Source organism: Phalacrocorax aristotelis, chromosome 4 (assembly GCF_949628215.1).
Source record: "Phalacrocorax aristotelis chromosome 4, bGulAri2.1, whole genome shotgun sequence".
In the NCBI taxonomy this organism is placed as follows: Eukaryota; Metazoa; Chordata; class Aves; order Suliformes; family Phalacrocoracidae; genus Phalacrocorax; species Phalacrocorax aristotelis.
This window is the reverse complement of record NC_134279.1, coordinates 18,467,268-18,493,012: the sequence shown is the minus strand read 5'-3', so window position 1 is coordinate 18,493,012 and position 25,745 is coordinate 18,467,268. Positions and strand designations below refer to the sequence as shown.

Sequence of the window (25,745 nt, the reverse complement as noted above, 5' to 3'; positions counted from 1 at the left end):
TTGCCAGATACCTCTCATATTTCCTGCTTTTAGACTCAATGTCCCAAGCTACAAAAGAATCTTTGTAATCATACTACAGCAAAACAAAAGGATTTAATATAACCCTCCACTGACATTCTGGAAATAAGCCTGCATGATATGTACTATATCTATGATCATGTGTTATTCCCAGATTCCCTATTTAATTCCAGCAAATTACAAACCTTGAAGAAAAGTTGATGAATAAAAACTTAGATTTATATTATTGCTTTGATTCAATGAATTTAAGGAGGAAAAGCCCAGCCAAATGTATCATGAGTATAGAGGTACCAACATACACTTGGAAAGATTTTTTTTTTTAATGTTATACAGAATATGAGGAATAGTCTCTTACAGAAGGTTCCTTTAACTCAAAACCCTTTGGAAAAAAATTCACCAATGTTTTAAGACCCCCACAATAAAACCACTCAGTTACCCAAGATTAGCAATTCAAGCAGAAGAGGGCTAGCTTCTTTCCTATTCAAAACAAACAAAAGCCAAGCAAAACCCAAAGCACTTACCGAAAATTATTTTGATATTATCCAAGTTAATATCACAGACACAGCAAGATTAACAATACATATGTGTAAAGGCCAACACCATGCACATTCAAATAAAGAAGATAGATGCTAATCAGTTGAGCCAGCACTTATGCAGGTTAAAGGAGAACTTAATGTATTCCCTTTTCACCCTGTGAACGCTAAAAAGTAACTTGAGGCATGTCTGTACAGTTGGGCGCACTCAGATGAGAGATCCATCCACTCATCCCAGACGCAAGCACGTTCTGTACTGGAAGCCAAAAAAGGATCTTACTGGCACTTTGCCTGAACTGATATACCAAGAGCAAGGCACATCCTCTGGGACACAGCCTAGAGTTGACACCACTACACTCTTCTAGGCCAGAGCTAGCCTTCATCCAACCACTTACATCCATATGTCTGTTTACATCCGTCTGTGTAAGAACAACCCCTCCTCTCCCCTGCTAACCCTATTCTTTTTGTGTCTCTGCTCCCCGTCCACAAATAGGGAGGGAGAATTGCATTTCCCTTCACTCAGAAAGTCATCCAAAAATTACAGTTTGAGAGATATTTAAGTGTAAATGGTTACAAGAAGAAGTGAGTTTCTGTTTTAGAGAAATCTCCATCTTGCTAAACCCCCAAACTTCTCTGTTCCTTGCCAGGTACTTCAAATTCTTAATGTTGATGTGTTTCCTAGTCACAACCAGCCTTTAAAATACCAGTTAAATAACACTGTTTTACAAAGCTCTCAATCTTATTCATCCTACTTGCACTGGAAAGGAATTATTCCTTCTCACCTGCACCAGTTTTTGCTCTAACCATAAAAGTAATGTCCCACATGTATATTCACTATCTATTCCTCCTCTCCAAAGCTAACATCTCAGGGACCACTTACAGTAGTTGAGGAACAGGACACTGGTATTTGAAGTTGATGGTAGGAATGTAGGGAAAGGAACTACATCTGCTATGGCATAGCTGCAATGCAGCTTTCTTTGACTGTAACACAACTACATTATGCCTGGAACCAAACAAATTAGGTAGCAATAGCAGGAGAGATAGGAGCAGGACATGGATAGCCTTGCTTTTTCCTGACACGCACATTCTCCATTGGTGTTGCCTATATGAAGAGCAGCCACCAACATTTTATTGACAGGGAGCAGCAGGAATGCAGTACTCCTCTTTTAAAGGCTTGCAACCAAATCCATCATTTCCCTCCTCTTTGGGTAATGCAGTGAGAGCTCCCCCTCCTGTTGCTAATCTACCTGTAACCACTCAAGCACTCTCAAATCCCCAAGCTGTCTCCATAAAAAAGGGCAAATTACCTCTGCAGCAGCTCTATCCCAAAAGCCAGCTGGATTTCCACCACCACCACCACCAGTGCAGTTTCTTTCTGCACCCAGAAACCAGACATCTAACTGCTGACATAGTTCTAATTTTCCTCTTCTCAGTTATTCCCTCAGTTGCTGCAGTATCAAGTCCACTGTATTTTAAGGCTGTAAGGTTAATGCTGAAAAAGCCAGCATCAGTGTCTTATCATGAGCTCAGTCAAACCTCCTTTTAAACAGTAGTGAACTGGTTTAGAAGCATAATGGTGAAGCCTGGCAATATCATTTCTAAGCAAAGTTGCCATTCAAGGCCTTCAGGGCAGGATTTTATTTCACGTTGACTTGTAAGACTGTGAGTTTGAATAAGCTTGAGAACTCTAGGAGAAATCAGCCCAATCCACCAATTTTCCTATGAATTCAAATTAAATAAAACCTTCCCTCAGAACTCAAATGGTTCATGGGACACCCAGAGCAGGTTTGTCTGAAACAGGAGTCAAGAAACTTCTGTCTGTCAAGAAACTTCAACTGTATTTCACATCTGTGGCAGAAGATCTGCATGACATGTTTTTTCCCTCCTCTCACAACTCAGCGAAGGAGCTCCATCTTAATACATACTGTATTTGTTATTACAGAATTACTTATGAACATTAACCTCCTGGCATTTCATTTCTATTGCAGCCTGAAATGCTAAACATGGGTAAGAAACAACATGGAAGTTGCAAAGCAGGAAAAGGTAACTTCAGAGTTAGAGGCAAATTCTCACCAACTTCATTTGGAACAAGACCTGGCTGGGAATCTCACCAGCTTTTACTGCTCATCAGATTAACCCTTCTCAACCTGATTCAAGAGTCAAGAGCTGTCAATACTTCACCTCCCCGATTTCCATGGCAGTTCTGGAAGGAGAACTGCTTACCAAACCATCTGGCACTGGCAGAGGCTAGTGGAAGTTACTGGTCTCCTGCATGCTTCAGGACTACCCCATCACACAGCACACAGGAGTACTCACACAAGTACTTCCCACTCTGGTAAGAGATGATAAAAGGCACCAAAGTACTGTTGGGCGAGTACTGCCACTGATGTAGCCCAATATCAAACAATCTCTGGCAAAGCCACATGTGCAGAAGCACTGTTTGAAAAAGTGCCAGTTTCCCTCGCTCGCCTACTCATCTGCTTGTTTTCAAATATAGAGATCTGTTTCCTCTTCAAGAGATCCGTTTGACAGACAAATCTTATTGATCCCGAAGTATGTTATCTCACTTTCTGAGCATCTGCCCTTTTACTTAGAGTGGTGATTAGAATTTGACCCTGATATCAACAGGAATGTAAATATTAACTTGCCCAGACTACTTCTATCTGAAAACTGAAGAATACAAACATGTTTATTGATTTATATATTGAGGCACCCAATTCAAATGCTGGAGACTTTAACAGTACCCAATGCAATGTACACATGCCATTCCCAAAAGTAGCAAGTGTGAGATGATCCACAGTTCCACTCTGTAGGACTTCAAGTGAAGAAATGTGAATGTACCAGACTAGATCTCGAAACAGTCTGTGCAGCACATGGAAAATGGAAGGGTCTCCTAGTTGTGGCACTGAGGGACAGACATGGGCACTGAAAACATGATTGAAAGAACATCATTTGGACCACCACGGATTACCGAAGAAGAGGCTATAGCTAAGAAACCCATCCCAAACAGACTGAATTTTCATGCTAAGAGGGACAAAAATTCACTTTAATCATTCAGTGCAATGGGTAAATTAAAGAACTTTAATACAGAATTAACATTGCAAATCCATAAGCTACAGTGATATGAAACATATGGAAATTGTAATTATGGGATTACAGAATGAAAATTGAAACAAATACAAAAGTACGTAGAAGTCATAATTTCAAAGAAATGCACAGAGGAAAATTGCTGAAAAGTTAGGTAAGATGGCCCTAACTCCAGCAGTTACATTTCAAGAAAAATCTGGGAATCTACAGGACTCTGATTTAAAGATATAGGAGAGCCAAACCTCATTTTTATTATCATGATCTATATAAAGATTTCAGAGATGATCATTCAAGTTTATGTCAATCTAAATAAAGTTACAATTGCATTTGTTGGCTATTCGGCACCCAGGTCATCTTCCTAATTTGTTGCCCTAACAGCTTATCTTATTCCATCTCTAACACCTATCATTAACCATTCTCTGTATTATCTTATACTAAACAGTATACCTAGGCCTACTGAAGGAGCTAGGATTAAGTGATAGGTTTACACTAGGGAACTGAGGAGATCTGCAAAGATACCTAAAGAATTTAAAAGAATGCATTAAACTTAAATGAAGCAGTAGGTTATCCACAAGGCGTTCTGAGGAAACACAGACCAACTCAGATGAGCAATCAGTTTAAGGCCAAATAAACAGGCAGATGCATCAAAAATAAGGCAGAGGCAACACCGGAGCAACCTAGAACTTAGCCTCGTGTGACTTTTATCAAGAATAGCAAGAAATGAGGAGGGAATGAAGAGAAGCAGCAGCTGACAACTGAGAAGGCATGGACAACTGTAAAGGCATTTAACTAGCCATGGACAAGGAAGAGGTGAGACAGATAGTAAACTTGTATGCTCATATTTGGCCTCTGGGATGACTTCCCATGGCCTGCTCCCTCCTGTCTGCTTTCTTAGAACCCTCAAACGAGAACTAGGGATGAGGCCACAAGGCAACGTTTGCTCTTCTGGCAGTCCACTTCAGAATACCCTCTATTTACAGATGCTGTCACCTAGGTCCCATCGTGACTGCTACCATCAGCATCGTATCCAAATAAGAGGAGTTTCCCATCACATCAGGGCTGCTTGTTCAAGAAGAGAACGCAGGCCTACAATGTCTCCATCTTAGCTCTGCGACAGTCAGCCAACTTATGCCCTTTAGAACTGGAATACAGAAGGATGCTCACTTCCTTCAGCCAAACCCAGTAAGTACCACTGGTACGGAAGCCCTGAAATTTGCCAGAGACTGCTTGTTAGCCACCCTGGGCAGAACAGTTTCAGTGGAACAAGGAGAGCAGAAACCGTACTGGAGAAGCTCCAGGGTAAAATTAGAGGAGGGGAACTTGAAGTCCTAACTGCAAACTGCACATTCAATGAGAACTATCAGCCACAAAAGTGTCACATCAGAATTTAGTGCAGACTAGATAATACAGTGGAGAAAAGAATGAAGGAGCTAAGGACTCAATACAGTAGATACCTTTAGGTAAAGTATGTACACTGTGTAAGAACATCATTTTAGCAATGGTAAAAATAATTACAAGAGATCACTTGCTAATATCACATGACTTTCTAATTCACATTGTCTCTGGGCCTCAGCTTCACATAAACGCTTGCTGATTTCACAACCAGGTACTAAAGAAAGTAGCATGCACAGGCCTAAAAATGGCACTCATATCTGGGAAGACTGTTCTGTGGTATCCTATGTAAATTGCTCAGTCTAGCTGCCTACAAACTACCCTTTTTGGATTCAGGCTGGGTTTTAAGCATTTCAAATGAAAAAGAGTGAATGGCCTTTCTTTGGGCTGAACAACCTTTGTGGGTTCCCACAACTGCCAGACCATGTGGACGAGTGTGCTGTAGAACTACCTCAGAGAAGCTGGGCATGCTGTGCATTGACACCCCACAGGCTCCACCTCTAAAAAGGACTTACAGCCACATCTGATTAGACTATATAGCCAGAGCAGCAGCTATGTTGATTTTCCCATGGGGATGCTTGCAAGAAAATCATGATTTTAATAAAGACACAAAGGCCTGCCTTAACTCCTTTTATTATATTAACACCAGCAAATAAAACTTAAAAGTCACAGTTACATAAACAGGCATGTGCTAGAGTGCCCTCAGTCCCCCCTTTTCCCTTCATGATTTCTGTGACCTATAATAGGTAAGCAGCGCAGGAAGTCACTGTCCTCTTTGAATGGAGTTTCTGGCTCACTCACTTATCAACGGGATGATTATTCAACTCTTGACCTCATCACAAAATGGCTTAGCAGTGTTGCTGGTGCTTGAACCAAATTTCTCTACCGCAGGCTGACCTAGAGAGAGCAGCACAGCTGCAAGAAGGAACTGCCAAAAAGCCATAGCTCTTCTGTTCTGTCCTTCTCCCCTGTGTTTAAGATACGTGAAAATACGCACACAATTAGACAGGAAAAGAAGTCCTAGGTAGGACTCTGTATTTCATCTCCACATCTTCTAAAATAATGATTTTCCTAACTGGAGGGAAGTAGGAAAGGGGAAAAGAAAGGCACAGCTTTTAAAGACAAGGCATATATCCTCTACTTTTATCCTTAACTTAAAGGGGCTTTGAAATATCCACTTACAAGAAAACTCCAGAATATTCACCTAGCAATTTCTCTAGTACTGCTTTTTTAAAAAAGACCCCCAAGACAAACAAGATTAGAGAAAGTTAATTACCTTGCAGTAACTAGAACTCTTCAGAATGCTTTGCCCATATGCGCAAACAACTGTGAATGTGTAGAAGTGCCATGCATTCAGGTTTGCCAACTGCTGGACAACCATAGAAGGTCAAAATACATGTACAGCACCTCAGTTTCCTCTCAAAGGCAGAATGCAGGTGTGATGGACCCTTCCAATGAAGGGAAGCAGGATGGCTTACTGAAAATCTTATCACAGATAACATAAAACTGTCTTTATTTCCTTTCCCTCAAAGGAGAAGAATTTTGTGGTACCTGGGAAACAGAGACAGTGGCCTTTTATTTTCAGCCACAAGCCTGAGTATAAATGTGTCAAGGGGGTTTCATTACCTGCCAAAGACATCCTTCTTTTGCTAGCTAAGTGTCCATGGAAAAGGACAGAAATACATGGTTTCTCCTGAGGTGAGCTGTCACTGCTTGATGAAGGTTCTCAGTGCTGTTGACAGACCACAAGATAGGACCTTATCGTGACAAGACTGATCACCCAAAAACAAGTTCTTCAAAAGATAACTCCTAGTACGATGGATGCTTGACATCTTGCCTCCACAGAAGATTAACCATTCTTCTGTTCTAGGCAAGAGGTTATAGTTAGTAGCTGTGGGATTAGTGTTTGAGGACCCTTGCTTCCACTGGGCTCTAACTGCTTTAGAGTGCAGTTAGAAGACACTGTTAAGGTGACAAAAGCTCAAGACCGACAGAAGTGGTGGTCCTGTGCCCTCCCTTACATTTCCTCTGTTGTTTGACTGCTTGGTGAACTAATTCGAACTCACTAATCACTCTGCCAAGAAATCAGAACAAAACTGATATAAAGGAGGCAGGAATGGGGAACCAGGAGAAGGAGTCAATGATCTGAGCCACTTATCTCCTGAGGTCTTTTGGGGTGCAAAGCATTTCACACCTTGTCAATGAAAAGAACCAGTGGATTCTCTCTCCCATCCCAAACCTCAACAATGTACTACACCTCTCAGGGAACAGCTGGCTTGTGCAGACAGGATGGCCACAGTAGTCAATGTCATGCAGGCTGCTTTAGAAGCTTTATCTGGGACATCTGCAGCTGGGTTGGCCACTACAGACTCTTCTTGTACTAACAAAAAACCCTCTTCTCTAGAACTGGTTGGAAGCATCTTCCCGGGACAAGAAGAGTCCTGAAGACCAAGAAATAATATCTTAACAGTAAGGCCCAGTAGTCAGCAACCCTGAAAAGCAGGTGGGCAGAGCAGTATGTCTTATAGTGTAATATGTATAACAATGCTAGATATATAAGTACACACACAGAGTATGTGTCTCACAAATAGAGTATATTTGTCTCACTACAACTTAGAATTACTTTGTTCTAGCTGGATTTTGCCACTATTTGAGGCTCAGTGAGCTGAAGTACTTGAGATGCATGCATGAAACAACAGAACACACATGACCTTAGAGGAAGGGAGTAGTTTTGAAGACCATTTCTCAAGCGGTATGCCACAAAGAGCATCCTACACAAAAAGCTTTCATCAGCGGACTTGACCAATACCTAGAACTTCTGGAGAGAAGGTAGGCAAAGACAGCTGATTTTTATGATTGAGGTTTTCAGAAGAAACAAATATTTCTGAAGCCAGCTTACACTGCAAAGGCTGGCTAGTAGCCTCAAGACAGATTCATGAAGCACATAAAGTGTCAGTATAACAATAGAAAACCATGTTCCTTACAAAACATATTTTATGGTACTGATGTTCTTGTAACACTTTTACAGAGACTGAGCAAAATACCACAGCAAGCCTTATTGAAAGTTTCTTCCATGGGCCCTCGTGAGCATCCTATAATAACCTATAGCTGAGTTTGGGCACACATTTCATAAAGCACGAGACAGTGATGGGACTGATTTGTGCACTAAAGGAATATGGCCAACAAAAACCTGAAATCTATACATTGACATATCAAAGGAATAGACTTCTTCTGCCTGACAAAAACAGACAATATGATAAACTATTTGCTACAAAACCAAACACTTTCTTAGGCAGCAACCTCGCAGACAGATTCAAGTCCCTTATCAGGAATTTCTGGCTTCCCTGGGTCTTCTAAAACCAGCTATGATATCAGATTAGAACTCACAGAGTATTATAAATTTGAGGACAAACTAAATATGTGGGAGATCAACTGTTATTACCAAAGCTCTATTTGAAACGGGAATCAACTTTAACAATCTTTGACGGTTCAAGCAGTCCATGAGCAACTCTACCCAGAGAGATTCCCTGCACCTGGAGCGGCACTGTATAATTTACATCAGCACACATATACCATTGTGGGCTCACTTAGCTGTTAAGTGCAGTATGGTGTTTAGAAATTCTACCTTTTCTTAGTTATAAGGAAGTTTAAAAAAAACCCGTAAAATGATTCCTAGTTAGCCAAAATTCACTTTGCTTGTTCATTTGTTTTGCTCTAGATAGAATTCTACGGCAATAAGCTGTTGCAGTGAGAAAGTATCAAATACCAAAAGGTAATAGGGATGCTGGTACCTCCAAAACAAGAAGAGTTGAACATTATTCTTAAAACTTCTATTATCCTTAGTATAGAGTCAAGACCCATCATCTCAGCCTACTTCATAAAGGAGGGTAAATATTTTAAGATTTCCCACCATGGGTCTTCATTAGCAATTAAACTCCAAACAATTTGGAAAAGCTAGCTACAACCAGAAGGTCTCTAAATGAGGGAACTCCGCTTGCACTCTAGAATAAATTATTGTGGGAGATAATCACATGAATGCCAAATGGTCAGTATAGGAATCCATAATATTTTAAAGCCATCCTTGAATGACAATTAACTCCATGAATGAGAAGAGATTTTATTCCTTTGGCAGGTCATTAATGAAATCTTTGAAAAGCTGCTTACGGAAACAGAACTACTGTGTCTGTTAGGACATTTTAAGCAGAAACACAAAACTGCCTTATCTTAAACATAGTCTATCTGCAAACCACAGGCTCAGTTACTCATTTCCAAATGGCTACTTGCTTTGTAGTAGTTTGATTCTAGGTCATAGTCTTCTATTGTATATTTGAGGTAGAAGACATCAAAATACAGAGTTTATTTATTTATTTATTTATTCTGACGAGGTCTCAGGCTGCAATTATCCCTGACTTAAAAAAGAAAAAGAGAGAGAAAGAAGGAAAAGCATGGTCAGACTAGCCAATCACTATGAGCTCAAGCAGTGAAGTAACTCAGCGCTCTCAATCTATCATACAGTTCTGTTTAGGAGTTAGGGAAGACAAGATCCATTCATTTGGACAATTCTGCTTGAGAAAATTGAAAGATCATACTATATTATTAGGATATCTAAAAGAAAAAAGCAGAATAACATCATCAGTTCTTTACACCTTTCATCCCTTAAAAGACAATGGATTTCAAGAAAGGAGATGGCCACATGTGAATGATCACAGAACTAGACAAAAACTTACCCTATGACCTGGAATAAAAGGCTCAGAAATAAAGGAAATTTATTAATTTTCAGAGCAGTAAGCCTCTGCCTTGAACAGCTCAGGTAAGACCAGCAAAATTTCTTTGTGCATACCCTACAATGCTTTTTGGTGCTGTGATGATCAGTCTCCAAGACAAAGACTAGGCATAAGACATGGTTTAGAGAATTCATCTGCTGACTGGACAGCTCATGGCATTTTAAAGTGATTATATTCTTCCTGGCTATCAGTGGTATCCACAAGGCTTTAGCAAACATCAGAAGAAAAGTGGGTGAAGCACCCTTAACGGTATCACTTTTATGTAGCCAGCACTTCCCAAGGAAAGAAGCCTCCATAGCAAAACTGAAGTAAGGCATTAAGCATGAGTAGTACAGTTTCTTATGTCACCTTGTGTATGATCTACATGCCAAAAAAAGTCAGGAAAGCTTTGCTTTCTGATCTTCATTTAACTTGGTAACAAATAAATTTGGCGGTCCACTTTATTTTGTATAACTACGTTCTCTGGTTTTGATCTACATCTATAAACTGCCTGCTCTAATTCAGTGCCTTCATCAGCTAACAATTCATCTTAATTAAGGCCTGCACCTGACCGGCCACCTCCCCAGAACTGGCTGCAGTGATAGCTGTCTCAATTCTTTACTGCGACAAAATGCACCTTCATTGCCTCAAATGCACTGGAAGCCTCAGCACAGTCACAATCCCAACAGTAAAAAGTATGCACAGGAATCCTCACATGTTCCTCACAATTTACAGCAGCCAAGAATAAAGTGATCTGTTTATGTTATCGATTATTGTAACGCTGATTTACCCTCAATACGTGCAACTCATTTTAGTGTGGCTAGTCATTCAAAACTGACAGGGTCACCACAGCAACATTATTTTAGTCACCCTTACAGTTGGAAAGGAAGCAGATGAGAAGTTGCAAGTGTCAATTCAGCTGGCAAAAGGGGCTGACTAAAGTGAGAAAAGTGTTCAAACATGCCACTTTGTTGCATACAAACAATTTGTGATGAAAAAAAAAAACCTCCCTGATCACAACTGCAAGTTAGCATTATGGCCTGGGAACAGCCATAAGTTTACAAAAAGTTCTCACGTTACCTGAAAGTCTAAAACTGATATTAAAGCTCCAGGAAAAAGCCATAAATCACCTATGCTCTGAGCTGTGCTGTGCACAGCAATTCCAAACTTTCCTAGGGGACAAACCACTGACCAAAAGGCTAATCGAGGCACCAAAAACCACACTGGCTGATTACCTGCTCCTTCACCCATTCATTTCAAGAAGTTGCCTTCATGTGTTGTACATACCATATAGGATCATGCCCTTAAGCAATCCAAAGTAAATTTACCATAGCTTCCATGATGTATCAGAAAAAATTGTCTGCTAAGGTTGATAAATCAGTCAATTACTTGCTTCCTTGACTTTTATTCTTCTGTAAATGTTTTCATCCTTACATTACCAGTACTCTAAGAAGACAATCGGTACGTTGCCAAAACCAACTATTACTAGCAAATCCTTAATTACTATAAACAAGATTACAACAGGCTTATTAAAAAAATGTTTCTAAACACCAAAGCAATAGCTCCAGAAAATAAAGCTCCCTTTCTGTCATTATTTGAGGCTCTGCCTTTACTCTTGCTCTGTGCATGACCACCAGTGCTCCCTCAGTCCACCTGAACGCCACAGCAAGAGCCCCTGCCGTCCTTCCATCGATACCCCCTGCATGGCTGAGCATATACACAGAGCATGAAATTCCCAGTCTCCCCTCAGCTCCTCCTATGAAGTCAAAATCACCTTCCTCCCCAAGCTACATGCTCCCCCCACCCCTATAAAACAGAAAATCATTACCATATAGAGAAAGGTAAAAACAAGCAAATACTACTGAAGCACTGCAGTTACTGACTTCATCTTCAAGGCAGATATGCTTTAGTGCCCCTGGTGGGAATTTAAAGAACAGTCCAATCCTCACAGGTGCCAGGAGAGTATGGGAAAGCCACAGAAGGCCATCGTCCTTGTCACTGAACCAGGTTGGGCTCAAAATGGAATATCAAATCTATAGCAAGGTAGATGCACATGATCTCAGGTAAAATTTCCCTTCCCATACTTCTTCCCTCACTGATAATAGCAAGAGATTTCCAGAAAAAGAGAACAGAAAATACCTGACTAATGACACAGAAGCTGAAACCAAAATGACAATGGTATATCACCCTTCTTCCTCTATGCAGAGAAGTTACTAAATACAAAGGACTGTGCAATAGACATAGTTTCCTGTATCTCTTCAAAGGCAGAGTCAAATTTTGGAATTGAGAAGCAGAGAACTCCCATCAGGGTTTGTAGAGGGACAGACTCATATAAGCCCAGCATAGCTTCAACACTTCAGGAAAGCTCTTTAGAAGGTTTCAGCAGCACTGCAAAAACATACAGCAACATCCAGAACATATCTAGTCATTTCAAGAGCACGTGTTCCACCTTTTTCCCCGCTTACCTCTGTTCCTCCGAGGGAGAGCTGCTCTACAAGTGCACAGTCTCTATCATTGTTACCTTGGTTTCCCTGAGAAACTGCCAAGTGCATCTTTCCTACAGGACATCTCATTAGAATACAGGCTTGCTTTCAGGCTGAAACTATTTTTTGTCGGGTCACATATGCCTAGGACAGCAGGCTGACTCCCTGGCTTGTACTCATACGCGCTATACAAAAGCAACAAAGAAGAAGGAAACAATATTTCCTTGTCTCTCTCATGCACATGGTAATCCTTGAGAGCACTTTCTGATGTCTAATCACTGCCATAGGAAACAGAAGTCTAGGAGACACTCACCTGAAAGAGTAAGCAGAAGACCTGCAGAAGAACATGGTACTTCTGATCTGCTTTCTCCATGACTACTGCCTTTAATTTCCCAAGCCAGGCCAACAATGCTGGGGATAATACAAATGGCAACCTTCACTTTTCCTCTTTTCTCCAATGGATTAAAGGCATGCTATGACTTCTCTTGAACCAGTTCCAACTAACTTCCCATTCTATTAACGTCTGAAACTGCCAGTAGTCTTCAGGGAGTGACACCGATAAAGTTGTGATATTACCAAAATGAAAAATGGATATTTCTCTACTTTCCTACCTTTCCTGACTAACCTTCTCCAGCTGGTCTAGAAAACTTACCATAAACACTGACCAGCAAAGGGTGGAAAAAAAGGAGAAGATTTATCAGTGATAAAAGCAGTGATTATATCACAACTGGTTTTGGAGAAAAAGGAAGAATACTAGTCCTCATCAGTGTAGTAGCGCTACACAAGGATTAAAGCTGAAAAAAAAAAAAAAAACTGCCTGTGAAGCTCTCCCAATAGGTGTGAATAACCTCTGAAGAGAGCTTCATGTTTTTTTCTTTTTTTAACTTTGGCTCAACAAGAACTCATAGCTGGAGATTTCATGTCTGTAAACAGTCCTGCCGAGTCTCCAAACATTCCCACAAACATCATACAACCCCAACAGCTCCGTCATTGCAGTCTAGAACTCATGGACCCAAAAACCGTTCCAAAGAACACAGTTAAAACTTACAGCACCAGTGAAATAGCAAGAGAAAAATTCTTGCTTGCCAAAGGGAGGTTTTCATCTCCTGACCACAAAGTTAACCTAGCTAGCTTCTAAGGAAGGAAGGAAGAACACAGCCTTTCTCTCTATCTCTCTGTCTCTTTATTGCTGCAGGAGGCTGGCTGGCTGCTCTTCCTATAAAGGAAGTACTAGAGTTTGAAAAACTGTCAAAGAAGTGGTTGCATTTGCCTGCCTTGATGATATGGTGTACTGTTGTACATTCTGACCTATGCTTACTTTGACTTTCTTAGTCAGCTCATTATTTCCTTCTCTGAGCACGAATCAGACATCTCAACTTCCCAACAGCCCCCGTGGCATTCTGGCAGAAGCAATTCATTCCACTCAATTCGGAAGAATCACTACCGCTACATATTCAATAATCCAGACACTTCTGTTCACTTTATGCATAGTGCCAGGTTCATTCGTGTATGACATGTGAGTATTTGGCAAAGGAGGAACATGGCGTGAGCCTTTTCAGTGCTCCGATTCTCCCTTGTGTTTTCTAACATAGACTCAGCCTGAAGACTGGTTTATCAACAGCATCTGGAAATGGCTGTTAACTAGGAATAAGTAGATCTGAGGGCGTTCCAGCTGTGGCTTCATCTCTGACCCCTTCCACCTCTGATTCACAGTCTATTCTAAGTTGCAGTGATATGAAGATGTTTGAAACAACAGTATTATTCCTCTCCTAGGAACATCTCCATGCAATGAGAATGCCCATCTGGGAAGGCCAAGGCAACCTCCATAACATTTGCATCACCCGAGTAGCACAAGGGAAATCAGAGGAAGGCTGCAAAGTTGGCCCATTGCTGATGATAAATATTAAGTCCTAGTTTAAAAATAATTTTAAGTGGAACTTGGTGAAGTCATCTTAATTTATTGTAAATATTGAAGTTGGAAAGGTAGTGACAGCAAATACTGTGAACTTTCTCTTTTATTAGAATACAGAATGAGAAAAACTCACACTAAGCACACAGAACATTAAATCTTAGAAAGACTTTTAAGATATATGGAATTGCTGCTTTAGAACACATTTATGAAGGTTGTTCCAGTGATCAATAAAGTAAAAGAAACAACAAAATCAACTAGAAATCCCTATGTCACCTAAATATGTAGGCTGCAATAAACTAAATGTGGGAAGCCTCAGATCAAGCTGCTACAGTGCCTTTAATTATCCCTATTGTGTTTGCAACCTCTATCAAGGGGTCACAAAGCAAAGGGAGGAGCTCACAAACCTGGCGATATTCAACCACAGCAGGTGACACCAGACCAGTGTACCTGCTCTAACAAAGATCTCCTTTGTTTTTGACTAGTTCCTGTTTATTTTTGCTGTATTTCTGGTAAATAACGTGCTTCTGATTTACCATTTTACTCTGCCCCATTACTCACCTGAGGTGCTTTATGCACATTACCTTTCTCACTGGTTCAGAAACAAAAGCCTTAGGTTTCAGATACTGAAATTATTCCTTCCTATAAGTGTCACAGGAATCTAGTTCCCTATAATTTAATTCTTTCCTCTCTCCCAAAGTCAGATTAAAACATGGCAAATTATATCCTCTGTGTTTCTAATTCCTCCCACAAGGATATTATGGTAACGTATCTAAGGGAAGCTTCAAGAAGTGTTTGTTTTGTCGTGCTGTGTTTGCTACCAAAGACAGCTGCTTTCTCTGTCCCTGAGAGGATTGCTTGGGGTTAACAAGCAAAGCCAAATAAGAGAGGATTAGGAAGCTACTCCTAGTGATAGGCAAATGCACAGAAGCAGACCTTTCCATGTGGAATAGGCACTCCTCACTCCTAGACACACTGTTTAAGGCACTGCCTCAGCTTTCAACCTTAAGAAAAGTCAGAGGTCACGTAATTAATGTGCAAGCACTGAATAAAAAGTGGACATTCCTCAAACCTTACCTTATTTTAAAGAGATTTAGGATTCTATGCCAAGCTTCTGGTACAAGAAACTAATGCTATGGCTATTCCGCGCACAGACACAGCACAAACGGCAGCAACCCATTTCTACACTCTGCCTAAAAAAAACCACCTACAATTCTGATGCAGAGGAATAACTAGAAGTGAAGGGGAAGTTTCATGTTCACGTCCATTCCATTGCTGGCTTTTCTGCTGAAAAAACAAACAAGTGTGCCAATGGCAGTGGGATTTGATTTTATTTTTTCAAAGTGCATTTCTTGGCTGAAAACTCTGTGGGCTTTACCAACACTTTTTATGCAGGCCAGTAAATGCCTTCAAAGACAACAACCCTGATTCTCATGAGAGTATGTCTATACTAAATAACGCAGTGCTATGTAGTGATATCTGAGCCAGCTTGAGTATACCCACAAGCATTATAGCTGAATTAACCTGGGTAGACCGCTGTGATAACTGCCTCCCGTACACAAGGTAGCTTATTTAGAGCTTCCTTTGTTATCACAACGTGGCACAGCACTGTGCAGGAAGACAATATAAACAATTATGGTGAAGTCTATTTAGACCTTATGGGCAATGTAAAAGTACCTCAAGGTGGTCAGAAGAGCCCCCATCAGAGTTATTCGCTGTGCAAAGAACTCCTTTGGCAACGCAGAATTGACAAAAGGATTGTGTCAGCCCTTCCTTTGCAGAACAAGGAGCAGGGCGAGAGCCTGTGGGCAGCAGAAATTAGAGCAGCCATAGGCTGTTATGCTTACACTGGTGCCTGAGAAGGGCTCTTCGTGGGCTCAAAGTGCTAGAAATACAGAGGTAGATAAGGGGAAGTTCTGCTCCAAACACAGATAAAGAAATGGGTCCTCAGTCACTAGTTGCCAAGTCTAGATTTGGCACAGTAGTCTATAAAGGGAGAGACTCTGGCTGTTCTTCAGGAAAGCAAGCAAACACAAACAGCTACACCACCAGCTGCTATCTAAATCCACTTGTCTGCCACCCTCTCTGTTCCTTCCTTACTTTTCACTGCATGATCATCTAGCTGTGGAAGATCTGTTCTTATTTTAATTTTTGATAATTTTTTAATGAGTAATTATTTGTACTACTACACAAGCCAAAGCGAAGTCTAAAAGTAGCTTGTAAAGAATTTGTGTCCATTAATAAAGTCACACATGGGGATCACTCACTAAGCTAAATACACACTTGTTAAAGCCATCAGTTCTCTTACTGCATTTTCCTAAAAGTTACTTGCCATTTATTGTTAAGAATTCACCAGAATTTCCATTTTTGCCCTGATACAACATCTTACAAATTCTAACAGGTACCAAGATCCAGGGCACATACAAGGCATTCACTTAAAATAGGAAGTTGTAATTTTAAAGTAAGCTTGTGCCAAATCTTCTTCCTTACAGAAACTTTCAGAAAAACTTAAGACCATGCAGGGAAGAATTCTTTGTACCTGCAGAGAAGGCCCCACAATAGAGGAAAAACAGATCCCAGCAGCAAACCCCAGATGAGGGCCAGCAGAGCTACAAACCCTTCTTGAGGAAGGGAATCCCTAGAGGTGGGACCATGCAGAATTCAAAGGGATGATGACAGTAGATTGCTTTGAGTTGCTTCAAAAAATTCATTTCTACCCTAGTGAGAGAGCATCCCGAATAAAAGAAACAAAACAGCGCAGGTGTTTGAAACCTAATTTCACTTTCTGAAACTGCTGATTAAACCATCCATTACAAGACCTCTACCACTCGGTAACCCTTTCATTTTTAACACAATTTATTCTAAATAGCAGCTAAATCATCAGTCTTGCATAAAAACTTCTCTCTCTTGGTCTACCATAGTATCAACACTAGTCATTCTTTCCCCCAGCTTCCATTCCTACAGCCTACGTACTGAAAAGAATGAAGGAAAGGGATATTTATGCAGCCCAGTTTTTCTCTCCTTACTGCATGTTTCTCAAAAAAATCCCATAACTCTTTCATGATTCCAAATTAACCAAACTTGGACTCTGTGTGAATTCTTAACCTGCAAAACAGAACAGGCTTGTCTTAGCATTAGGCTTAACCTGGGATTCTACTACTCAGTGTAATTACACCACAAGCAGGAAATCCCTTGAAAGGCAGGAGAAACTTTAAGGAATAGGGCTAACTACTAAGCCGAAGGGTTCAGACTGAGCATTCAAAATATTTGGAGTCTAGACCTAAGAGGATACCAGCCTGTAAATGCTACTGAAAGTACGTGAGGAAAAGATAAATTGTCTTTAGGAGCATAACACTTCCATAACTGTGACCCTAAGTTAGTCTGTAAAAAAGCAAAACTAAAAGACAAGCTCTCATGTGAGCTTATGGATACATGTTGCTGAATCCTTCATTAAAGTAGCCACAATGCAGTGTGTATGTGCAGAACCAATGCTGACCGTACCCTGCAGCACGCATTTTTTCAACTAAAGTATAAAAAAATAAATCCTTGGGGAAAGGGATATTGTCCACCTTTTTGAGCTCTTTTTTTCCCTTCAGCCCAATGTAATTTATTATTCTTCATGCCTGTATCATTCACTATTATTCATGGAAAATGTTTTTTTAAAGTAGAATAAAAATAAAAAGTTTTACTTTGGGGGCTGAAAGAGAGAGAAAGAGAATTCCCCCCACCCCCTTGAGAACTGGATTTATTACATACTGCTAGCTACTCTGTAGTCTGGATTTTTTGCATATTCTTATTTTTGTAAAACACATGATACTTCAGCCTCCATACATCCTGAAGGGTTTTGTATAAGTAAACCTAAATAATAAAAATCACATCCCATGGATAGCAAACTAGGCAACAAAAGTACGGTATACTGGAAACCAGGACAAAATATTATTTAGAAGACACACTCTTCAAGCGTGACTCTGGAGTAGTTTAACAGCTGTAATAATAAAAGTATTCCAGGCATAAGCCATATTAGCTCTCCCTAACCATCTGAACTAATGTCTACATTATGATTTCCTTGCAATGTGAAAGAAAAAAAGTCCTCTATATGGCGCTTCATGACAAATCACATGCCTTGTGAAGCTTCATGTTAGAAACCCTTTTAACTTCCAAAAAGTCCTCTTTTGTAGGTCATGCTCTCATTATCTTGCTCTGGGATCTGGTCTGATTAAATTATAGGAAATTACTAATACTTCACTTTGAACAGCCAGCTCCTCCTGGCTCTTCTTTTTTTTTTTTCCTAAACTTAATTCCTCCTACTCCTGCCTTCTTACATATGAAAAAGACAACAATCACACTGCTACAAAGATTAAGTCATACTCTTTTTTCATCCATTTTAAAATTTAAAAGTAAAAATGCATTCTGTCTGCATGTTCTTACATTTCCCATTCCACTGCTCTATCTGCAGGTTTTCCTGTTTGGCCAGCTAAAAAGTTTGTGGGTTTTGTTCTATAATCTTTTTGCACCCCCACCCCCTCTAAAATCTAATTCATAAGATCCTAAGGATGAAATGGCTTAACGAGCACAACACTGACTCTTTGGTAGTCCAATTTATTCTCCAGTCGATTTATCTGTATTTTGTACCATCAGACAACACTAAGACGTAGTCTACCATTGAATGGCTTCAGACATTGATCATTGAATGATTTTATACAAGTGACTTAGCTTGTATAATGGAAAAAAAAAAAAGGCATCTAGATTTAAAGAGACAGAGACTTTCCGTGTCAGAAACAATCCCCATAAAGGGAGAAGGTATTTCTGAAAAGTTCTGATGACTTTGCTGTCACAAGAGGGACAAAATAAGACCAGTGTTTTCAGGTGAAGTAACATGGATGCTACCTCATCCACCAGAATGCTGCTGTTCATTTCAGAGGTGCATTACAGTACTACCAGGACAAGCATGATGACAGCAATGAGATTATTAACCTAATCATACTAAGAACAATAATTTTCCCTACATGGATCCTGTTGTCGACAATGAGCTATATCACGATCCCTGCAGTGGTAAGAGGTTAAAAATAGTAAACAGACAATATGTTAAAAGCTTCCTCTTGTACATGCCATGTCTGCTAGTAAGGTAATAAACTCTATTAAAAGAGAAAGATTCCTGTTCCTGGCAAAAGCCTTTTGTCTTGGAGGCAACTCTCAAATGCCAAATGATAGTAAAGGCTTTTCTGATATTGGGAAATCTCTTGAAAAACCCATCTAACACATCCTCTCCTGCTATCAGAAAGTATCAAATGAAGCAAGCTGCAGAAATAAAAAAGAAGGAAGCTCTAAATCACTGTTAATTTACTTGTTTTACAGTATTTTCTTTACACTCTGATGATATAACCCAGCAATAAAAAACAATATAATAAAAAGCTTCACAGAGTTTAAGGGGTTTTTTTACTGTATAGAAACAGCTAAACACTTCAACACAGTATCTGGAATACCCAACGCTATAGCTGACTGTGAAAGCAAGAAGAGTTATGCCCCCTCATTATCACATATCTAGCTTTCGATATTGAAACTAATATTGTATCAATTCTGCATCTCCTTCTTTAACAAAATAAACGCAACAGAAAGTACCATCACAGTTTGTCCTACATTAAACACAGTCTTCAGAAAGTAGTAGTAGTCCAAGCTTCTCAACATAGTATCTAATTCTGCCTGATACCCTATAACAAACGCGAGCTTTGTATAAATGGCATTGTGGCATTCATTCACAAACTGCATTGCTTACAAGCCTCTGAGACAGAATCAAACTCCAAGAGGTATCGATTGCTACACTTCAGGCAATGTAGTGGTCTAGATCTTAAACATTTACTTAAGTGCCTCAAAACTTCCCAGAACTTCTACTTTCAGGCTGAGCTCTTCCAAGCCACATTTGTGCAGTTCAGAGGAAACAGACTTTCAGGAATTCTCAGAAAAGAAAATAATTGTGTGAGGTAGAATAGAAAGTAAGGCAAAAAGGAGAAGAAAAACAGAGTAAAATTGTATTTATACATACATTTTTAAAGATTCTGATGCTAATTGAAGAGATGAGGGGGGAAAAAACCCCAAAACTAAGGGCTGAAGGGGGGAGGGGGGAACCCTCACACATCAAGAGGAATGAGCAAGCTTCCTTTAAACATTCCAGTGAAAATGAATTGACTTGTCTGAGTTAGCCACATCCAAAAGTAATCATAAGACACATGTGCACTGGGAAAATTTTTAACTTACGGACCTAACTCTGTCATTGTAAACTGAGTCTACATGGCCCTAGTATTTAGATTGGGAATGAATGAGCCATTGTCTATCCAGGAACTCCTGAAGTCCTTTCCTCATTCACTCACGTCTTAAATTAAAAAGGATGTACTTTCCCCTGTATTTCACAGAGTGTGAGCGAAGACATTCTCTCCTGGCATCTGTGACTAAACAGTTCTCAAAACTTGACTTCCTTGCACATGGAAACTCCACTTACAATACAACTTAATACCGGAGTCTCAAAGGGCCCATCCACCTGACTGAACCCTGAAGTTCGTCCTGCTTTGAGCAGGAGGTTAGGCCAAATGACCTCCAAACTAAATTATGTTGTAAACAACTCCAATGACTGAAAGCTCAACCTTAACTCTGCCCTTTTAAGCAGATGTCACCAAAACACAGTATTATTGCGTCTAATAATATAAATTCTTTTTTCCTTCAACAACTGAAGCATCAGTATCTCCCTTGAAACTAAATTAAATTGTTGTAACAGCCTAACAACATCCCTAGCAAACCCTCGTACAGAGAACTTCTTTACCACAGCACGCATTTTGGCAGTGCAGTCTTCTCCTGTGAAATTACCTCTACATTTACACGAGGGGTCTCCAATGAAGTCACTGGACAGAGGTACAAAATGAAGGCCCTGGTCAGCAGCAGCTGTATACCGTCACTTCAGGCAGTGTGACAGCATTTTTCAGGTGCGTTTCAGGACACATAATTTATTATTAGAGATTAATTAAGGCCTAGAGATCCTGGGAACACAGCTTCCTACCTAAGCTGTACTAGACTATACTGAGCTATACACAGGACCTGCCAGACTAAGTTACGTTTGCTCAGTTACATTGTAACAGTGGTAGATTACCCTGTGTATCAACGTCTTACTATTTATTTCCCAAACAACTGCAACAGAATCCAAAATACCACAGAGAGGTTCAGTAAGATGCTGCATCATTTAGGCGCACTGGGGATCATTCCTGTACCAGCAAGCAACCTGTAACATAACTTAGGGGTGAATCATAGCGTGATACCCACAACGGGGCAGAGTTAAGGTTGAACACAGTATTAGCCATCTTCTTTCTAGACGTGCATGGTGCACTTTACATTCTCCTATCATTAATACTTCAAAATGAAATACGCACACTGTTTCTCAAAGAAATGTATTGCTAAAACTAGCACAAATTGTGGAATAAAAATTTATTCGATGCTGAGTACCCACTGAAGCAACATGTTGCTAAAAAAAAAAATAATCAATCACTATTTATAGCATTTGTACACTGAATGCAATGGACTCCAAGGCATTTTCTGAATCTGCAGGACTGCAGCCTAGAACAGTATTCCTGCAATTCTTCCTGAATTATCTACTATATTATTATATTTATTGTCAAATAATAGCTTTTAATCCAATGCAATCTAGTTGTAAAAAGAAATTTTTGGAAAAAAATTAAATAATTCGCATTAAAAAGTAGCATTCGTGTGGGACATATAGCATGCGCGGGTTTCATACACCAGAAAAAAAAAAAACTCCCATGAATTGAACTAAAAAAATCCGAAAGAACTGCAAATTAGGCCGTGCATTTAAAAAAAATTTTAAAATAACCCAACCAAACAAATAATACACGCACAAGTCGATTTGCACAACGAAGCCAATTGTTTCTCGGCCCAGAAAAAGCCGTGGCTTCCCCCGGCGCGGGCGGTCAGGAGGTCGGGGCCGGGGGGGAGCCTCAGGCGCAGCCCGGGGCAGGGGCAGCCGAGCCCCCGCCGCCGCGCACGGGAGCGGCACGCCCGAGCGAGCTAAAATGGAGCCCAGGTTTGATGTCAGCCCGAGAGGCAGGCGGAGGGCAGCCGCACCGGGGCGGGGGCGAGGGCAAGGTCAGCCGCCGGGCCGGCCGCAGCGCCCGCCCCGCCGCCTCCTCCCGCCGCGAGAGCCCGTTTTCTCCTCCCAGCTCCCGCAGGGATTCTGCCAAACCGGGCGGCGGCACTCGCCGCTTCCCCGCTCCCCCCAAAACGCCCCTCCACGGCCACGCAAGGCCCTGCGCGCCCGGGCTTGGCCCCTGCCCCCGCCCGCCGCGCCGGGGCCGGGGCGCTGCAGAGGCGGGCGCCGCGCTCCCCCCACCCCGTGCCCGCCGCCCCGGCCGGCGCCCTGCGCGGCGAATTAGCGCCGGGGCTGCCGGCTCGGCTCCTCTAGCGGGCGGAGCGCGAAAGGGCTGCGCGGGGGCAAACGGCGAGAGGAAGGGAAGGGAGGGAAAAAAAACACCAACACACACCCCCAGGCAAACCCCACCACTGCTCAAGCCCCTGAGTCGACTCCGGCGGAAAGGGAACGGAGAGAGGAATATTTGGGGGGCTACAAGTGCTGCCCCCCCCGGCCCGTGTGCCGGTGCTGGAGGGCGGGGGGAACACACGCTGCCCCAGCCCCATCGCCCGCATAGCGGAGGGTGGGGGGTGGAACGGGACGGGCCGCGCTCCGCCCGCCGCGGCGCCCCCCGGGCCAGGGCCGGGGCCGCCCCGGTGAACTCCCGGTGACCGAGCCCGGCTCCGGCACCGGCGGCTGAGCTCTCGCCCTGCCCCGAGCCCGGCGCGGAGGGGCTGCAGGCGCGCTCCGAGCAGATGTGCCGGAGGCTGACAAATGACCCCTCCATCCACCCCCCGCTCTCCTTAAACCAACCCTGGGGCCAAGCAGGGGCAGAGTATTTTTAGGTCCCTTCCCCTCCCCTCCGCCTGCCTCGCAATAGCTGCCGAGCGCTTAATACAAGGGGAGGGGGGAGAGCGAGCGGGAGAAAAGTTAACTGTTTTGCAAAGAGGGGAGAAAATAGGCAGGGAGGGGGGAGGGAGCGAGAAGGAGCAGGGTGAGCTGTGTCAGGGGATGTGTGTCTGTCTGTCTGTGTGTGCGTGCGCACGGGGTGCCCGCAGGCGGCGGATCGGGATGCACTTTAGCCCTGTGCTCTGCTGCTCTCGTCTGGGGCAGCGCCGCCGAAGCCCGAGTCTCGCCTGACCCTTCATTTCACTGCGGCCAGGAGGAGCCCCGAGCCGCCGCCGCCTCTCCCTGCTCTGCAGGGACCTCGCCTGCCACGGTCTGCCTCCCCGCCGCCCCCTCCCCCGCTGCCGCCGGAGACCCGGGCCCCCCACGGGGTGCCCGTGGGGTCGGTGTGGGGGTGCCCCCGCCGCCGTCGCCGGCGGCGGCCCCCGCCAGCCTCCCCCCCGCTCCCGGGCCGCCCAGCCCCGCCGCAACCTTTAGCCGGGGACGGACCTCTCGGCTGGTTCCGCACAAGACGCCAGCAGCCGCTTCCCCTCTCGCCGCCCTCCCCTCCGGTGCTAGCCCCCCTCCCCACCCCAATAAAACAGACCCCCCCCCCCCTCCGGCCCCAAAGAGAAACCCACACCGCCCCCCCCCCCACCCCGACACAAATGCACAATCACGGGCGAGGGGAGGGAGAGGGAGGAAAGGGCGAGAGACGCGAAGAAAGAAGGGGGGAAAGGAGAGAGAGGAAAAATTAAAAGGGCACAAGGCTGTTCATCACCAACATGGCTGCCTTAGCTCAGACCTAAAAGAGGAATAACCCAGGCTGTGTCTTTGTCAGTTTCACCTCTGTAACCCTAAACTAATGCACGAAACGACGGAGGCGGCTGCAGAGGGGAAGGAGACGGGGAGAGGAGGAAGGAGAAAATGGCAAAAAGAGGGGGCACTTACGTGAAGAGAGGCGCTTGGGCTGCTCCTGCTTCCTCCTGGGCATTTTCCCCCTTTTTTCACATTCTCCTCCTTGGTTTAACGGGAGATCAAATAAGACCGGGGGGGGGGGGGCACAGACAGGCACAAAGCCGGGGCCCCCGGGGGAGCTGCTAGCCGGGGCGGGTTTTCCCTCTTCGCCGGGGGAACGGGGGCTGAAGCCGGTTTTCCCGGAGCCACGGCGAAGGGCTCCCTCTCCCCCCTCTCTCTTTCTTTTTCCTTCCCCCCCCCCACCCCCCCCCAACCCGGTCGTGCACCTGGCTTGTCCCCGGTCGCAGTATCCCTCAGCGGCCGGGGATGTGTTCCCGGCGGGCGAGCGGGCGTCGTGCCGGGGCGAGGGCTGGCGCGGCCGTGCCGAGGGCTGCGCCCCGCGCGCCTCCCGGCCCCTAACTAACACTAACGCCGGGATCAAAGGGCAGCGGCGGCGGCGGCGCTCACGGCTCGCCCGCGGGCGGCGGGCGGGCAGCGGGAGGCAGACAGGGACACACACACACACACACACCCCGGCGGGCGGGCACACGCACACACAGACACACGCCTCTCCCGGGCAGAGCAAAGGGGAAGGTGCCCCCGCTCCCCCGCCGCGCTCCGGGCGCGGCGCGGCGCTGCGCGCCGGCGGGGCTCAGGCGGAGGATGCGCTGCCCCGGTCCTGCTCCCGCTCCTAATTCGCTCTTAAAAAAAAAAAAAAAAAAAAAAAAAAAAAAGGAGGGGGGATTTGTGGGTCTCGACCATTCGCACTGTAATTCCCTCATTTCTGGTGGGAAACAAAAATAATAACAACCCTTTTCCAAATTAAGACGTTCTGTCTTCCTTGTTAGAAAAGAAAAATTGCATTAGTGCAAAGCTAAGCTCACAGAATTTCTTGGATGTGGCCAGCTATTCCTTCACACAGCACAGGGGCCGGAGGGGCTTACTGGAACTGAACTTCAATTTGGGGGGGGGAGGGGGGGGAGGGAGGTAGTTAGATACAGCTCCCTCTGTGCCAAATCAAGTGTACAAAATCAGCAAGGAAGGAAGGTGGGCAAGTCAGTACGTGGATACGCTCTTCCAGTATCAGGTTCTGACAATTTCTAATACAGGTGTTAAAAAGTGGAAAGAATGCAAGTAGCATGAACATCACAACTCCTTGAGATGTGTGTGTATGGGGAGGGGGGAGGAAATCAAGATTAGGTCACCCTTAATGGTTGGTTTAACTGCTACATGATACTCCTACAATGCATGCAGCAATCTGGACTTCTGAAATTTACTTTTTTCCTGCTGTAATGCAGGTATATGAAGCTTTATCCTGAAGCAATTCCAGTATGCATTATGAAGCCAGGATAGCAGTTTTCCTTAACTGATACATACTTTCATTACTTCACAAATCACACATCTTTCTTCAAAGACAGACATGAAGGTGATGGGGAAAAAAAAAAAAAAAAAAAAAAAGAAGAGGGATTGGGTCTCACTAAAGCACAAAAGGTACTTCATAAAAGAGAGGTGCTCTCTTTGTGACTTGCAGTCATTTGGATAAAAGTTCATGCAGAGGTTGTTAATGATTTAAACTACAAAACCTGTTACTAC

At 43.3% G+C, this 25,745-nt stretch overlaps 1 protein-coding gene across 7 annotated transcripts in view; it reads right to left on the bottom strand.

The window, feature by feature from the left end:
- ZNF827 (zinc finger protein 827) overlaps window positions 1-24,786 on the bottom strand; it is a 107,910-nt gene extending 83,124 nt beyond the window's left edge. For 6 of the 7 annotated variants that reach the window (XR_012660236.1, XR_012660232.1, XR_012660233.1 and 3 more), the window contains exon 1: window positions 24,147-24,786. Coding sequence is in view for 2 of the 7 variants with exons in the window: in XM_075090449.1 (XP_074946550.1) it covers window positions 24,147-24,189 (43 nt within the window). In the remaining 5 variants the exon portion in view is untranslated. The remainder of the gene's footprint in view (window positions 1-24,146) is intronic. The other variant, XM_075090447.1, reaches the window with a different exon arrangement.
- Window positions 24,787-25,745: the final 959 nt, after the last annotated feature.